This window comes from Grampus griseus, assembly GCF_964374135.1.
Source record: "Grampus griseus genome assembly, chromosome: 15".
Lineage (NCBI taxonomy): Eukaryota > Metazoa > Chordata > Mammalia > Artiodactyla > Delphinidae > Grampus > Grampus griseus.
In genome coordinates, this window is record NC_139009.1 from 56,897,554 (window position 1) to 56,916,619 (window position 19,066).

Consider the following 19,066-nt stretch of genomic DNA (forward strand, 5'->3'; position numbering starts at 1 on the left):
TACTAAAATGAATTCCCATCCTGCAACTATGAACAATAAGAAAATTGTGCTTAAAATAATATTAAAAGACTAAATCTCATTATTTAGTATTAGATTAATAATCCATAATTCTAATCTTAAAAGTATCTATAGCTATAACCCCTCCAATTTGTTAATTCCCAAAGAGACTAATACAAGATATAATTAACATCTAACCTTAGAGCAGACTGTCATTTGGAACAACCTATGCTAACAATAACTGTACCATAGTCAAATAGATCAACCCATCACCCTTTATGATTCTAAGGTTAATGAGCACAACTTGTCATAAATTTTCCAGTAACTCTGAAAAACTGAATTGAATGGAAAGACTAGTTTTTTCATAATACTTAAAATAGAATAAAGGCTGGAGTTGTCTTATCTGGAACCTAGCACAGTATTTAACAATGTAAATGTCATTAAGTATTTGTGAAATGAATAGACAAAAAACAAGCAACCCAATACACTATCACTCAGCTCCTTACTATGTGCTAGTAAGTACTTAAAATCATACATAATAAAATGGAATACACTCAAATTGTTTTTTACCTCTAATAAACACTTAAAAGAATTGTTCACTTAAGAATCTCCAGTTTAAGAGAAGGTAGAATTGGACTTTCACAAACCAATAATTTGGCTAATGACTTTCTGCAACTGCATGACATTTTTCATTTAACTTTTTTTTCTTAATGAAATGAGAAAATATAAAGAAATGCAAGCTATAACCTTCTTTGCAATAAATAACACTAGGCCACTATATTTGATCTTAATAACATTTATTTCTCTCATGAAGAAGCTACTTTAAAAAAAAAAAAATTTGAATTTTGAGGAGCCGAAGGTGAAAAAAGGAGTGAACTAACTATAAGTGTTCTTCCACTTCAAAAATCGTCTGACATCTGAGCCAGAAGTCTTTCTGCATCTATCAGTGACCACCTCTTCATGTGTCATAGAAAGAGTTCAACATGCGTTACAAAATCCATTACATTTTAAGACCATTTCCAATATCTGCTACCATAAATCAAGAAATCCATTTATTCAAGGTTACTTATGGAGAATTAGTCACACAAAAAATTGTAACAACTTCATTTTCAAAAATTAAAGTATTTTACTGTACTTGGCATTCCTATACATAATGATGTGAATTCAAAGATTGAAAGCATTAAGGGTATATAATTAAAATTCATGGGCTTAGACATAAAAAAATTCGTTTAATATTTAGAATTCTCTGTAGCAAATACTGCAGAAAAATAAATCAGAATATAAACACAATGTAATCTCCTTTGGATTTCTCCTCTGCTTAAGTGGCATTAAATAACATACAAAGTTGTTCCAAAATACTTCTATGTAATTGCTATAGCCTCAGAAACATACAATAAAAAACTCTGAAAACATGAGGCCAAGAGAACTGTGGGCACTATGCATAAGGAACAAAAACTCGTGAATTCCCCCATTCCTAAGGATTTCTAAAAACTACCTTCCTAATTTCAAGAGAAAATTTACTCAAAAGAGAAAAATAAAAAACAGGTCAGCTACACAACACTTACAGCTTTACTGATAGGGTACAGCCATTATGCCAAAATTCAGCCATCAACATACAACCTCATTTCCCATCTAAAGTTAATGAGAATATATTTTACTTTAAATGGGACATAGTGGCAAAGTACCAAGAATTAAAGAATAACCTTAAAAGTCTTAATTTCATACTTCAAATATCACAAAAAGCAGTAATTCCCAAAATCATGAAAGCGTAATGAAATAACTTCACAGAAAAAAATGGACATTTAAGTCATTTCTTTCTTTCCTAATATTATATAGCGAAAACAGATGTATTTAAAACTTCAGCATACTTCATAAAATCATTATTCATCGAAAATAGACAAATGTTTGCAAAGAACATTTAACTTAAATTTCATAGTTGCTTATAAAATGGCACTTGCAAAATTGACCTATATAAGGAAATAAGAGTCTTGTCAAGAGACAGTAAACTATAAATATAAAATATACCACAATGTTAAAAAAACCACATGATGTTCTATAGGAAAATCAATAAGGATAACTTAATCTTTCTGGGGGAAAAGTATTTAGCATTACAAATTTAAAATGCAAATTTTACACACGAATTCAATATGGAATACATTTAAACCTTACAATGGCACATAATCATCATCTATTTTGTGGAAAACAATAAAAATTATGTACTTTTTGAATATGTGTACATCAAAACCAAAAGGTTAACTTTTACTTTTTCCTTTATTGGCAATTTTGGATGCATTTTTAGGTTTTGGTTCCCATAGGGCATTTTTTACAAATCTTGAAGCCGCAGCCCTGTCTAGCTTGCCAGCCTTTTTCTTGTCTGTTATTTCCTTGACTCTGTTCATGTATACTCTGATTCTCTCCTTAAAGACAAAAAAAGAAGAAAGGCAACAGATTTACTAAGCTGCTCACCACTGAGTTCTATTATACTATACCTCAGTTCAATTCAACAGCTTTGTATTTATTGCTTATTGAGTGGCGCTAATAAGTGCAAAGCGAATAGGATAAACACATTCCATGTGCTCCTGGAGTTCACAGTCTGAGGGGAATACAGATATCAAAAAAGTCAGAAGTGTTCTGAGTGTTTCAAAAGAGGAAGATCTAGACACTACAGAGATAAACATTTAATTGTTTATATGTGGTTATACTAAATTTTTAAATTTAGCATTCACCTAAATCCACATACTAACTCTCTTGTATCTGAAGTCTATAATCTAAAATAGAGCTTTCGGGATTTCCCTGGTGGTCCAGTGGGTAAGACTCTGCACTCCCAATGCAGGGGGCCTGGGTTCAATCACTGGTCAGGGAACTAGATCCCACATGCATGCCACAACTAAGAGTTTGCAAGCCGCAACTAAGAAGCCCACATGCCACAACTAAGAAAGCTGCATGCCACAACTAAGATCCCACATGCTGCAACTAAGACCTGGCGCAGCCTAAATAAATAAATAATTAATTAATTAAAATAAAGCTTTCACATACTTTCAACATACAAACTAAACTCTCCAGAAATTTTTCTAAACAGGAAATGGCTAAGGCGTATTTAACTATTTATTTTTTTGTGTTACCTTCATGTCACAATTAAAATAAGTATAATGAAAATACAAGATCTTTTTATCCGATGTCATAGTTCTGACTGAAAAGCACATGATATTTTCTAATGAAATATACAGTTCTAATCAGATTTTACAAGGTGAGAAACATACTAGGTTGCTGTACCACTTTGAATCTTCTGAGACCACTAATCAGAATAAAGGGCTATTCTATACTTCAGTTGGAGAAATAAAGGCGTGAGAGCTATAAAACAGCAGAGTAAATGATTGATCACTGCTTAAAAGTTTCATTAAAGTAATCAAAATAGTTATATAAACATACAGAGAAAAATGCAGAACCTTAGAATTTTTTAATTTTAAGAAACTGACAACCCTGTTCAAAACCCTCTCATGGCTCCCTATTTCTCTGAGTAAAAGCCAAAGTCCTCACAACACACACCCAACCCAGCCCTGCCCAGAATGATCTTCCCTCACAAACCCACATGGCCAGCCCTCTCTTCCTTCCAGTCTCCTCAAATGTTCACCTTGTTAATAAGTGCTGCCTTTACTACTGAAAATGGCAATCCTACCCAAGCACTCCAATGCCCCTTACTCTGTGCTATTTTTTTCTTTTTTCCCACAACGTAACTTTCTAACATACTATATATTCATATGTATTTATTATTTGTTGTTTGTTTGATTATGTTGTTTGTTTCCCTCCACTAGATAGTCTGGCACCTGCCACAAAGGCAGAGATATTTATTGGCTTTATTCACTGAGGAATTATCTCACTTGGAAATAATGCCTGGCTTCCAGTGGGCATTCAAATATTTGTAAAATGAATAAACTATTTTCAATGCCCTTCTCCATTCATGATAAATATGGCAAATAGGCTTCCTCTCACATACTAACTCTGTGATCAATTAGTGACATCTGTCACAAGGTCAGAAAAGGGGAATAGGTTTATGGATGCTTTTCATTTATCAACCCTTGTCCAAAATATAAATGTACTCCTCCATAAAGTGGATTCTGAGGGAAAAAGAAGGCAGATGATTTTATCTTTTTCCAGTGACAGAATTAAGTATTACACTACTCCAAATAACTTTGTGTTTAAGAGAAGAAAGAGGAATTTTATAAATGTAAAGTCCATATTAGAAAGGTGAAAGCAGATGATACAATGCATACTTCTTAAGATTTAAAGCCAGTATCACTTGTCAAATCAAGCTCTATGGATCATACTGCTTTATATTTTTGCTTTAAGTATCTTTCACAATTTCTGTATTTAAAAATAAATTTACTTTTCCCCCAAGAAATTTAAAAGAAGAAAATGTCTTAGTCTACACATTTAAAAATTGAAGACGGCAGATCTGGTTTACTCATTTTTTTAAATAAATGACCAAGTGCTTTACTAAGTTATAAAAAAAATACATATCAACCACCATAAAACTTTAGAACAATAATACAGTGTCAAGTATATTTCACATATATATTTACCTTATATTTTATAAACACAAAGAATAAATTTATTAATATTCTTATTCATAAAGCTAAGTCAAGAAGGTAACCATAAGTTTGATTTCTAAATTTTTTTCTTTCAAATTGAATGATTTGATTTAATTTTTGAAGTCAGCAAAAACTCCAAGATACCAGACCTTATATAATATACTATACTTATACATCTAAATGGAATACAAAGACAAACCTAGAAGATTTATTACAGGTTGTAAATATGTCACTAATGCAGAATTACTGGACAGTACACATACAACTGGTGCCAAAAAAGCTTTTAGCTTTGTTGCCGAAGTGGATTCTTTACTGCTGAGAAAATGAATTAATGGAAGAATTGAAACGGTGGAGGAGAAACTTTCCCGTCTTGGCTAGTAAATCAACTAGAATATACTTTTAAGAATTGTGTAAGAGTTTAAAAAAAAAAACAGGCAGTTGTAGAGATGAACAGGATTTCAAGAATTTATAGGAAAAATAATATAGCACTTATAAATAATTACTAGAATCGTGACATTTTCCCATCCAGATTTATATAATATATGGAACACCCTTCTCTGACAAAGGTGAGAGAAAGAAAAACTAAAGGCACGATGAAATCTGGCTCACTTTCGTAATTTCATCCCTAAATAATTCTGTTCTCCACAATTAGTGTGATAAAGGTACTGCGATTTTACCTTTAGAAACACTACAACAGACATTACACGTAAAATAAAAAGAAATTGATCCACTGCAATCTTACCAATTCCTGCTTTACTGGATGTTCCTTAGGATTAACTCCCTGTGTTGCCAAATAAACTACAAGAGAAAGATTTCATGGAATAAAATGTATATTAATTAAGAGCATTAATTAAAGAAACTCCAGTTACAAAAAGGAAATGTCACACAAATTATTAACTAAATCTTAAATTATTCAACCTCTTTGTAATATTAAATGTATGTGTGGCTCATGGGCATCTGGTATTCTGATTTAAAAAGAAATAAATATCTGACTATTAAAATTGCCATAAAGTATAATTGCTAGCATTTTAAAAAATAAGTCACCTTTGACATGGTAAATAATTTGCTTTCTAATTAACTCTAAAGTAATATACATACCCCAAAACATTGAATTCAATGTGTAAGCAGAAACTAAATCCACTTTTGCTTGTTCAAGTGGGTCCAACTATTAAAAAAGAGGGAGAGAGAGAAAGAAAAAGAAAAAAGAAATTAAAACTTTGAGCACCATCACATATTTTAAACTTTCACCAAGTACAATGTATCAAAGAAATGTTTTTTTCACTTCCTATAATCCAATAATCAAACCAAATAATCTGGAAATAATTTGCAAAAAGAAAAGTTTTGTTAACCAGTGATTTTTGCCCACAAATTTTCACTTCAGCGTACCATCTTTAAGTTAAACAAGGAATGTGTATAATCCAAAATAAAAAAAAATTCTTTTGAATTATTTTAATTTCAGGATTTACAATCTGGGCTTTGTATGTCAAAAGTAATTCATCAATATAAACATTGTACATGATGCATTTATGTATAAGAAGCAGGCTAAAATGCTTAGGCAATACCAAAGACAGAAGAAACATAATGAGATTTGTTTTAGACTGTCAAAGTCAATTTACTCTTTTTGTCCTATAGGGTTTCCAGAAACCCTGATAACATCATTGTAATACTTAAAAGGTCAAAGGTAGAGTCTGTCAAAAAGAATGCTGGGAGAGCTTTTTTTTATTCAAAACCAAGTCAAAATAAAAATATAGTTAGGAGGTATTTCCTAAGCTTGGAGTTTGTTATATTTTCCCCTTAAAGATATCCAAACACTTAAAAATTGAAATAAAGGGGGAAAGGGGCATATTTCATGTATCTGTTTCTTCTTCTATGTGTTTCATAACATAGCACTCGGTTTTATGAATACATTTTTAGAAATTACTTAAAATACCTTCTGCAACAACTCATTTCTAGAAACAGACATCATGGTCTTCAGCATCTCATCCACAGCACCAATGGAATTCTCAAATGTTGATAAATATTCATGAATTTCTACTGGATAGTCTTCATTAATTTCTTCGCCTGCCATTATGTTCAACTGGGAAAAAATTAAATTCTTAGTTCATACTGGAGACAGAGAATGCTCTCTAGGTTACAAAAAAAAATTAATAGGTCATATCATATGTTTCAAAAGTGCTAAAAGAGTTAAAACCTGAAGTTAATTAAACAAATCTTCTTAGAATATAATTCTGGAACAACCACATTTAAACTTCCCCTCTTCTTAGGCTGCTGGGGAGTGGGGGTGGGTTGCCAGGATAGGACCCACCCAAGTTCATTAATGCTACACATATCAATCCCTCAATCCCTCGATGCTTTTTGAGAACTAAAGAGATACGACTACCAAACATGTTATATCAATAATAAAAATCTTACATTTTAAAAACTTTCTGTTGAAGTTAAAGACCAAGCAAAGCAATGAAAGTGTGATAAATATACACTACCCCCTAATGCTTGCTGAAAAAAATAAGCAAAGTTCTTTTTTTAAAAAACATACATATTAGCACTTGTAAATTTAGATGTTGATCTAGCAGCATGGTATATTAAACCAAAAAATTAGAAATCTTAGATCTGAAATATTTTATGATTATTTATCACTAAAGTTACTTTTCAAGCCTATATTTATATTTATATATATTCCTTAAGCTTAAAATATTAATAAGAAATTCAAGAGTCAATAGATCACATAAAGTCTGTAAGCAGAAAAGATGAAACATGGGAGAAATAAACTATATGGTTTTCATTTAGGCTAGAGCATACCTTGATGGCCCATTCTTTAAAATTCACATTTACATCATAATATTTAATAGCTATATGAGGAAAAGAAAAGTCCACATCAATGTATTTAATATGGTATCTAAGATCAAATTTCAGAAGCAATTCCAAGCCACTGTACCATCCTTAGGTTTTATTAGCTGAAAATACCTCTTTCATTACACAGCTAAGGAGAACATCAAGAATGTGCAAAATAACAAACAGCATAGCCAAATTGAAGTAAAGGGACTCGGGCTTTCCACCTTGCCTGATCACTGACTTTGTTACCTTAGATATATCACTGAATCTCTCTGGGCCCCAAATATCTCATCCATTAAATAAGGCATTTGGTCTAATGATCTCTAAAGTCCCTTATAATTCTAAATGTTATGACTATGTCATTTAAGTTTTAAAAGTACTACTTGAATATTTAGTCACAATATATCCACATTTCTATTCAACAAATACAGTCCACTGAGACATCTGGTTTCATTTAAAATTTTAAAAAAGTGAAGTCCAGGGGTCTATTACTACTCACACTGTAAAGTTATTATCCAACTACTGTGCAAACAGCAATTAAACAAAGGACTATGAGAAAAGAAAACCACACAGGAAAGAACTGTGACTTCCTATTTCAAAAAGTTAACTGAAAATACGGATTTGCCTCTCATTCCTCCCAGAAAAATCTCTCCAAAATGACAGAAGAAACACAAAAATAAGTCCATAGTAATGCTGGAAACCAAGAAGGGCACATATCCATCAGCCGACCTCAACAGCAGACATTTTTATAAGCTAAAGAGCAAATGGGATTAGACTGATAGGGAACAGAACCAAGGAGCCTGCAATTCCTTACAAACAAAAGAGAAGGAGAATCTAGGAATAAACCCAAGATGAAGGACAGTAAGAGGTGAACCATGCGGGCTGAAAGCTGCTAAACCAATCTCCCAATCTGTGAAAGGACAGCTCCAGCATCTACTGCCCAGATAAAGGTATTAGTACAGGGACAGACACACATATAGAGAAGACTTGTTATTTCTTTTCTTTACATAAAATTTTAAACCAATAAATTTGAAAAATCTGGATGATAAGAATGAGGTGCTAGGAAAAAAAATTACCAAAACTAACCTAAAAAGAAGTACATAAAACAAATAGATCATTACACAGACAAAAAAAAAAAAAACCCACACACTTTAAAGAAGTCAAAGATCTACGCTCCAAAAGGGTTCCAAGTCTAGAAAATATTATAGGTAATTTCTTCCAAACCTTTAAGAAACAGTTAATTTTTATGGTATTTAACTGTTTAAGAACATAGAAGGAGATGGAAAACTTAGATACCTATTTCACAACATACACAAAAATAAACTCCAGATGAATTTAAAAGATAAATGTATAAATGTATTAAAAGATTATATACATTATATAAAACGTGTATATAATCCAAATGAAACCCAAATGCTATAAAAGGAAATGGCTGACAGACTTAAATACATAAAAACTGAAAAAACGTCTATATGGTAAAAGTATACCATAAGCAAAGTTAAATGCAAGAAACAGCATGGGAGAAAATATGTGCCAAAATACAACAAAGGATTAGTCAGATTATATAAAGAGTTCCTACAAAGCATAAAACAGATTAAAATAATGAAGATCTCACCCATCAGATTGGCAATAATTTTAAAGACTGGCAAAGTTTGACGTTAGCAAGGGTATACACTGGAGGTGGAATATAAATTGGTACAGATTTCTTAAATGCACACACTCTTTGACTCAGGATATCCTCTTCAGAAAGTAGCCTACAGAAATCCTTGCATACATGCATATAAGTTTATTAAAATGGACTCTTCAGACCCTTCTCTTAAAGTGGGGACTTTGCCTTACATCAATTTTTCTCTCTGTTGGATCATTGCCCATAAGCTTGAAACATTTTATTCCTCCATCTTAGATAAGAAACAAAAGAAACACCTTGACTTCATATCCCCCTCCAGCTTAAGCCCCATTTTCTATCTCCCTTTTAGAACAAACTCCTCAAAAGGGTTGCTAATATTGAATACTAGGGTTCCAGTTCCTCTCCTTCCATTCTTTCTTGAATCTACTACAATCAGGCCCCCTATTTCTCACTCAAAATTGTTCTTGTCAAGGTCACCCACTCAGCCACATTGTCCAATTCAATGGTCAATTCTCAGTTCTCGTCGTTTGACATAGCTGGCTCAGTCTGTCTGGTTTCTAGGGCAGCACATTTCCTTGGTTTCTCTCTTACCTCACAGGTTGCTTTCTTGGTCTTCTTTGCTGCATCCTTTTCATATCCTCAAGCCTCTTAACCTTGACGTGCCCAAGGGCTGTCCTTGAATCTCTTCTCTAATTTACTCTCTAGGTGAGCTCTGGGTTTAAACTATATTAATAAACTGATGACTCCCAGGTTTGCATCTCCAGCCCTGACCTCGCCACTGAACTCCAAATTTAATGTCCAACCGCTTACTCAGTACCTTGGTTGGCTGTTAATAGATTCTCAAATGTAATGTGCCCAAAGCCCAATTCCTAATCTTGCTTACTTTATCTTGTAATAACCTATAATGGAAAAGAATCTGAAAAAGTATATGTATGTATGTATGTATGTATGTATGTGTGTGGATATACAGTAAGTCCCCTACATATGAACGAGTTCAATTCCGAGAGTGCATTCGTAAGTCCGATTTGTTCGTAAGTCCAACAAAGTTATCCTAGGTACCCAACTAACACAATCAGCTATATAATACTGTACTGTAATACGTTTATAATACTTTTCACACAAATAATACATAAAAAACAAACAAATACAAAAAATAAAGAAAACATTTTTAATCTTACAGTACAGTACCTTGAAAAGTACAGTAGTACAGTATAACAGCTGGCATACAGGGGCTGGCATCGAATGAACAGGCAGGAAATAAACATACCGTACTACTGTACTCTATACAGTACTATACAGTAAAGTACATAAAAGGACAACCACTTGTAGGGGATGCATGCAAGTGACAATGTACGCCAGACACTTGAACTAACTTACATGATTGGACATGTGAATGTACATTCGCATCTTTGAAAGTGCACAACTTGAAGGTTCGTATGTAGGGGACTTACTGTGTGTGTGTGTATACACACACACACACACACACACACGCATATATATAACCAAATCACTTTGCTATACACCTGAAACTAACACAATACTGTAAATCAACTATACTTCAATAAAAAAAAAAGAATCTAATCTTGCCTACTACAGTCCTCCCCATCTCATTTCATGGCAACTCCACCTTTTCGATTGCTCAGACCTAAAATTACAGAATAGTCCTTGACTCCTCTCTCACCCTATCTTTAAAACATATTCACAGGGCTTCCCTGGTGGCGCAGTGGTTGAGAGTCCGCCTGCCGATGCAGGGGACATGGGTTCGTGCCCCGGTCCGGGAAGATTCCACATGCCGCGGAGTGGCTGGGCCCGTGAGCCATGGCCGCTGAGCCTGCGCGTCCGGAGCCTGTGCTCCGCAACAGGAGAGGCCACAACAGTGAGAGGCCCGCGTACCGCAAAAAAAAAAAAAAAACATATTCACATCCTACCACCTCTACTGCTACCACCCTAGTCCGAGCCAGTCCGAGCCATCATTGTGTCTTGCCTGTGTTGTTGCCATAGCCTCCTAAATGGCTTCCCTGTTTCCATTCCAATAGTTTATTATCAAGAAAGTGATCATCTCAAATCTAAGTCAGATTCTACCATGCCTCTGCTTGGAAACCTTCAAAGGCTTGCCGCCTCACTCAGGAAGAGACAAAGTCTTTATAGTGGCCGGAAAAAACCCTGACTCTCTGCTGCCTCCTCTGTGACCTCATCTCCTCCCACTCTGCCCCTGGCTCACTCCATTCCAGCCATAATGGCCTCACTGCTCTTCTTCTTATTGGGCATGCCCCTATCTCAGAGCCTTTAGACTTCTCTCCTTCCTAGAATGTTTCTCCCCCACCAATGGCTTCAAAGCTCATGACTTCACCTCTGCCAGATCTCTACTCAAATGTTATCTATTGGTAAAGCTTTCCTGACCATCCTATTTTAAAATGCATACCCCTCTTCTCATTCCCAGCACTTCCTATCTCCTTCTTCACCCTTCAGGCCTCAACAGCATCTGACATATTTCATTTATTGTCTACCTCCAAAAGAAGGTAACTACATGAAAACAGGCAGTTTTGTTCACTACCACTGCCTAGCAGTCGATAAACATTTGTTGAATGAAGACATTATAACCAAATACTGGGAATAATTTAAATAGTCATCAATAGGGGAACAGTTAAATGAATTATACCACATCCATCCAAAAGAGTAAAAATAAAGAAGTAAATCTTTATGTAGTAATACACGATAAGTGGTGAAAAAAAGTCATAGAACATAGTATATAACACGTAATGTGTCTAAGAGATGCCATTTATTTTAAAAAATTGTATATGTAGATATGTAGAAAAAGGTCTGGAAGGAGACATACAAAAATAGACATTCTTTCTGAGAAGGGATAGGAAATGCGAATGGGATCAAAGCAGACTCATGCTTTTAGCTCTTCATTCTTCATTGTTTAAATTTCGTTATTTCAAAAAGCATGTATTAAAATTGTAATAAAAATAAACAATCATTAAATTTAAATAAAGGCATATTTTAATAAAGTATTTTGGCTTTTAACAAATACTGCAAGTATAAAAAAACACAAAAAAGCCTTTATTCAAATGTGAATTTTTTCATCCGATTTTTCTATTGGAAAATATTTCCCGTCTCAAAATCAATCATGATTTTTCATCATGCACCTGCAATTATTCCTTGTCCCTAAGCCCCAGTAAACAAGTAGTTATTTATTGTTAAAATGGGTTACGGTGAACACTGAAAGCAAGGCAGTAAGAATAATGACTCTCATTAAATCTGAACTGAACCACTTGCCTTTTTCCTAACTAAAAAATAAAGGCAAGGTAGACTGAAAAATAAAGGTTCTTCTATTATCAGAAATTCCCCCCAATTCAAATGATTTCTCCTAACATTCTGTACAGATAGTTCCTGAGTGTTTGTTCCTTCCACAGGGAGCACTGCAAGGAGGGAGCTGCAGAAGCCGCCCTCTGGTCCCCTTTGTTACTCAGATGCCAGGATGAAGCGGTGAATGGATGGTTACCAGCAGCCATAGCCAACATCTGAACCCCACTGCCTGTGAGCCAGGCACTACTCTAAGCAGCCACACACATTCATTCATTTACTCCTCACAGACAACAGACGGACCCACAGTGAGTTTCCGTAACTTGCCCGAGACTGTACGTGGTTAATGTCCAAAGAAGAGAAAGAAGAGAACTCACCCCCCTCTGCCCTTCACTCGCTGCCTGGTTCTACAGGGACTCCCCACCCCTCCACCTACTCCTTCTAAAGCACAGGCTGCAACTGGAGAAAGTGGAAGAGGGCATGAGAGAAGGTGCCTCTCTTCATCCCTCAGGAAGGTCTGGCTGAGACTCAGGGGCAGAGGGGAGAAACCCTGCCCAGCAATCCCTACAGGACGTTACTGCCATTCCTTCCCTCCTCTCGTTGGTGATGAGAGCCACAGTGCCGACAGGAGAAAAGGAGGGGCACACGACATCATCCCCTACCTCCTCCCCTCCATTCTCTGCTTCAGGGAGCTCAGTGCAGCCTGGAACCTGGAAGTCGCCCCTCATCGCTTCCTCAGGCCCCAGTCCCATCAGTTCTGTCAATACGGCCTCCTTAATCTCCTTAGCCACAAGCTTTCCCCCATTCTCACTAACCAGATCATTTCAAGAGCCTTGGAGTAGTCTCCCTACTGTCAATTTTTCTCCACTCTCAATGTCAGGATGTTACAAAACATAACTTTTCCATAAAGATAGTCTGGTCATGGTACACCCCTGCTTAAAATCCTGCAATAGTTTCCCACCACCTTGAAGGTAAACTCCAAACCCCTTACGTGGACGTGAGGCCCTTTACGATGTGGCCCTTGCTTGCCTGACTAGCCTCATCTTTCATTGCTCCCCTCTTCCAATCCTATAGCTGTAGCCACCACGGCAGTTTTCCAGATGTTCTATGCCCATTCAGCCTAACCTTTCGCCTGTGTGGCTCTCTATACGTGAACCATCCTTCCCACTTCACTTTGTTCAAATCCTGCTTACGTTTGGAGGTAAGATCAGGTTTCCCTTTAGTGCATAGGACTTCTCTGAGTGCCACCCTCCCATTCCCTCTGTCTGGATAAGCACAGCTACAGGTTCTCATGTCACCTAAAACACTATCTGGTGACATGTGTTGATTTACTTAACCTTGACTACAAGCTCCCTGAGGGGGTGGTGTCATCAATATGTCACCGCCATGCTGATGTGTCACCAGTGGCTGACACACAGAATGACTTTATGTCTCAACTTGCCCAAGAGAGTCCCCATGTATGTCTACTGTTTCAGCTTGCCAACTGCTCAGCTCCCCTTTTCTCTTTCAGAAGTCCCAGTTTGAGCAATAAATTATAGGGTTACCCTAACAAAAGTAGGTTCTCTGACCCTTGCCACCACTCCTCACCCCACTTTGTTAGAGAACATGAGAGCCTAGAGAGTGGCTCCTGGTACCAGCTGGGGTTCAACCAGAGCAGCGGAACCAGTAGGAGGTATTCTGAAGAGATGTACTGCAAGAAACTGGTTTATGCAATTGTGGAGGAATCTGCAGGACAGGTAAGCAAGAAAGAACATGCTGGAACTCTTGGCTGCAAGCTGAAACTGCTGTCCACGGGTGGAACTTCTTTTTCATCAGGGAAGCTTCAGCTCTGCTTCTAAAGCCTTCTAATTAATTGGATCAAGCCCACCCAGATTATCTAGAATAATAAAAGTCAACTGTTTGTGCATTTCAATTATATCTACAAACACCTTCAGAGCAATAGCTAGTTTGGTGTTGGACTGAATGGGGGCTGCAGCCTAGCCAAGCTGACACATCAAAAAGACCATCACACTCCTTCAAGCCTCCAGAACTACAGCCAGGAAACGTATATTCCTGGCATCACAAATTGTTGCTCTGACAGCATTTTTCCACAATAGACATGTTATTGATGACTGTCAGGTTCCCAAGTAATAAAACTAGAGTTCAAATTCCAGTTAACAAATGTGGAAGAAATCATAACCTTTAAAAAAAAAAAGAAAATCACCATTTTGCAACCCCTAGTGAAATTACAGATTCACGTAATGTTCACCGACAGATAAAAGGGGAGGAGTGAGACTGCCCGCGCACCGCAATGAAGACCCAACGCAGCCAAAAATAAATAAATTTATTTTTAAAAAAACCTATATTCTTTAGCTCTATTTTATTCAAAGAACTATATGAATGGATTGCCTTCCCTACACCTAAATTTTCTAGCCACCATAAGGCCACTTTCTCCCTGTTCTCATGGTACAAAAGCCTTTCTAGCCTCGTGCTCTCTAGAAACTCCTCCTAGAGTTGTTGTGAGGACTCCCTGCCACCAACATGTTTGGCCTGCTTAACTCGGCTCCCTCATCAACAATGCTTTCTCAAGGAAGCATTCCCTCTTGCCTCACAATGAGTCACATCCACTAGATACACAGTCTCACAGCACCATGTATTTCTCCATATCATTGTTGTAATTTTATATTTCTGTGATTATTTGAATAGTGTCCATCATCCACACTGGACTGTAAGCACCATGCAGGACAAGTCTTTGCTCATATACACTCCAAATATCAGGGTAGCATGTCATAGATGCTAAATAAATATCTATTAAAGAAATGATTCCTCAGTGCCTGGCACGTAGTCAATGCTGAGTAAATGTGGAGTATGTGCTAGGAAGAGAGTAGGGATAAATAAAGCAACTGTCAGACAACCGAGAAAGGACCCATTTGAAGGTGGGTAGCATTAATTTGGGTCTTTTGTGAACTTCTTTAGCAGGGTTCGTAGGCCTGGAGCAAGAATGGTAATCCAGAATGAGGAACCGACTAATGGATACAAAGGAAAGGACTTGCAAAAGCATCTTGAAGACAGCTGACTGGGAGGTATGGCTTTGAAGGGAGAGAAGTAAGGCTTTTTCCTCTGCTTGCAATACCCCCTCCCCCCACTCCTCCCCTGTCTTCTGGGCCTAGTAAAACCTATTAATCCTTTAAAACACACATCAAATGCCCTCTCTTATATAAAGGCTTCCATATCTCCCAAACAAAAGTAGTCTCTTCTTCCTCTTTGCTCCCAAGGTTCTCCAGACCGTTATCACTTATCCATTAATAACACTCCTTCTCATGTATCTTGATAAATCCAAAAATGTCAGTCCTCGTTTATCTATCTGATCCATAACCAGCGTCCGAGAATAGTGAACACATTACTTCACCCTGAATTCCACAACACTATACTCTCAAAACTGTCCTTGTCCCCCGATGGCTGTTCTTTGTCTACTTTGTTGGGTCTTCATCTCCCCAAACCTATAAAGGCTAAGATGCCTAAAGACTCATGTCTTGTACTGCTTTTCTGTTTACACTCACTCCTTTGGCGATTGTCTCCAGTCTCACGATTTTAAATACCATCTGACTCTCACATGTTCTTTTCCAGCAATGACCTCCCCTCTGAACTCCAGACTTGGTAGACTCAATTGCCTACTCAACATCTCCACTTGGATGACTAACAGAGATCTCAAACTTAACACATCATAATGAACTCCCAATTCTCCCTCACAAAGCTGCTCCTCCCATAGTTTTCCACTTCTCAGTTAATGGCAATTAACCATTCTAGTTGCCCAAGCCCAAAACCTTGACAGTTCTCTTACAACCCACATTCAATCCATAAGCAAATCTGTTAGCTTTACCTACAAAATACATCCAAAATTGAACTGCTACTCACCACAGTCTTTCCAGCTGTGAAGCTGCTATCATCTCATCTGAATTAATACACCTTCCTAATTAGTCTCCTGGCTTTGCCCTACCCCTCTCTCCAACAACTTGCTCTTAACACAGCAGGCAGACTGATCCTATTAAAAACCTAAACCAGATCATGTCACTCCTCTGTTCAAAACCTTCCACTGGTTATTTACCCACTGTATCTCCAAATGATTAACATAAAGTCTTGCCACGTACTTAATAACTATTTGTTCACTAACTAAAAACAATGAAAGTAAACTGGAACCAAATTTTGGAGAATCTCAATATCAGATTAGGATAGTGACCATGTGGATCCAAAAGAAAATATATAATAATGTACATTCCAGGGCTGTTTCCATTCCTATACTAAGTAGAGTTACATACAATTATGAACTAAGCCAGGAACAAATCCAAAATATATATAATTTGGGGAGAAAACTAGAGAGACATCCGCAAATGTTGCATCAGAATTCTATTAACGTAATGACCTTTTTGCACTGCATTACCTTAGAAAATGATAGTGAAACGTATATACAACAATCTCTCCATAAATATTGTTGTCTTTGGCAGATAGTCTACACTAGTGCAGCCTGTAAGTCTCCTTCATACTTAGAGTAAAATCACGGAGAAAAGATAGAGATGCTGGCCTCTAAAAACAAATTTATCCCAAAGTCTCATAGTAGAAAAAGATATAAATTACAAAGAGGTTGCTCAAGATCGAGATGAATAATTAAATCAGATTACAATGAAATTACTTCAATTGTTAATTCTAAAGTTTAATTCGAAGTGTTTTCAAAATTATTGATGTGAAGCAGTAAAATCACCTTCCAAAACTATGGAATTTGCTTATGACAATATTCTCATCTCCTCTCAGGTGTACTGTGCAGGTTAAATAAATAATATAGGTAAAGTTCTTAGAACAGTGCCTGGCTCAGGACTCAATACATTAACTAGTAATACTAGTTATTATTTTACTAAAGTGAAACTGATCAAACACCCCAACCCAGTGGGGACTATTTAGAGCCGTATTTTAAGGGTCAACTGTTTGGAAACAGTCGCTAACTGAGATAAAACACATAAAGAGCCATTTGAAAATTTTAAGACTGTTATGAAAAATTATATCACCTCTGAACTGCAATACATACAACACAGCTATCTGAAGACAGCTATAACATCTTTTGACTCAGAACCGTTCTAATTATTTTGAAAAAACATTGTTCACACAATCATTATTTTCTTTCAACAAAACAGTGAGCTCTATCATTTTCCATCAATCACAAACAGTTCACGGAATTTCAATAGGAATTATTTGGTTATTTTCGAATCCAAAGTCAACATTCGGTTAAGTCTCGGGTCAGTCTACTACAGACAGCCCAAAAAGATTAATAAGTGTTTACTTATGATTAATAAACATCTCATTGGGACTGATACATCTTTATCAAGCCAAAACTGTTGCAGTCAACAAACAGCAAGACACAAAAGATACTTTCAAACAGAAGTTTCAGTCACAGTAAACTTTCCTCGGCCGTAAAGAAAAACCACTTTTTTGAGATTCCATTAGATTTCATCTTAAAGTCGAAATTAGCCTACCATCTCGGGTGGGCTAATGTTGCAGTGGCAGGCAGTGCGTGATCATGTATGTGAATGATAACGGATGACACGGGAAAGCTACTCCCCTACATCTGCCACTTAGGCCTTCCTCCCTCAACCAGGTTTGAAGGCAGCTGAAAATTAACAGTGAAGTCACGTGCTCTTAATTTCTCCGCCCTCCAATACTTGAGAGGCGGAGCTAAGAAGCGAGGAAAAAGCGAAAGGCCGGACCCAAAGACGTGAAGGGCCAAGGTAGGCCGAAGCCAGCAAGCAGCCACAGGAAAGCGGAAGTGGGGGATCTTGCCACGACGCTGCCCCAACGCTCGCATTCGCGGAAGGCTACGCAGCCCAGTCCCCCTCCCCACAGTCAGCCGGAGGGTGACAGGGCGCTTCCAGGAGAAGCGAACCTAAAAGCACGAGAAATTCCAACCCCAGCTCTGAATAATACCTCGCGGGCCTTCCACTCCTGTCTCCCAGAAAGCAGTCGGCGGCGGTGACGTCAGCAGCGCGCGCCGGCTTTGCCCGCGGCTCGAGCGGCGCTCTCCGGTGACCTCACGCTGCTCGCCCCGCCCCTTCGCTCCTTTCCCTTCCGCCTCCAAAGGCCATGCTCCAACCGCGCCGCAGGCCGAAGGTGTAGGAGGGGGTTGGGGCGGGGCGCTGGCACCTTTTTCAAGATTTGCATTTGGCCAACGCCCACCGGATTAGAAATTGAGCATATTTATCCAGAAAAAAAAAATGTTAGTTACTAAAGCTTTGTGCTGGTTATTACGTTCGCTGAAACTCGTTGCAGGGCCCAGGTTCTCTCCCATTGTCCGCCTCAAAATTAGCCTCCAAAGCAGCTTCCCAAGTTATCCGTGGTGAAAGTTCGGGTTCTTTGTTTTTCCAACCCATCGCTACGAAATTATTTTGTAAAATACAATCAAAATGAATTGCTTGAAAGACGGATAAAAAGGCAAAAGAGAAGCCTAGATTTCTAATTGTTTCAAAAAACATAAAACTGCACTGCCATAAATGAAATCAGAACAAACATAAGAGGAAAAAAAGACAAAGATTGCATATTGCTACTTGAACGATTAGGAGCATCGTTTTTACATTCCTGACTTTATTCCACAATCGTAATTTAACGAAAAGTTATGCATGAAATAGCGATTCCATATATTAAATGCCTACAAAAGCACTTTGAACAAACACCGTGTGTGTCAATATCTAAAGTATTT

General features: G+C 37.1%; 1 protein-coding gene across 1 annotated transcript; it reads right to left on the reverse strand.

The window, feature by feature from the left end:
- Positions 1-1,103: 1,103 nt before the first annotated feature.
- C1D (C1D nuclear receptor corepressor) lies at positions 1,104-18,359 on the reverse strand. Its single transcript, XM_082672124.1, has 5 exons — positions 18,298-18,359; positions 6,517-6,663; positions 5,685-5,751; positions 5,329-5,384; positions 1,104-2,414 (listed from the first exon to the last, which is right to left on the reverse strand). The coding sequence occupies exons 2-5, from the start codon at positions 6,652-6,654 to the stop codon at positions 2,250-2,252; spliced, it is 426 nt and encodes a 141-aa protein (XP_082528250.1). The 5' UTR covers positions 6,655-6,663; positions 18,298-18,359; the 3' UTR covers positions 1,104-2,249.
- Between the last annotated feature and the right edge of the window lie 707 nt (positions 18,360-19,066).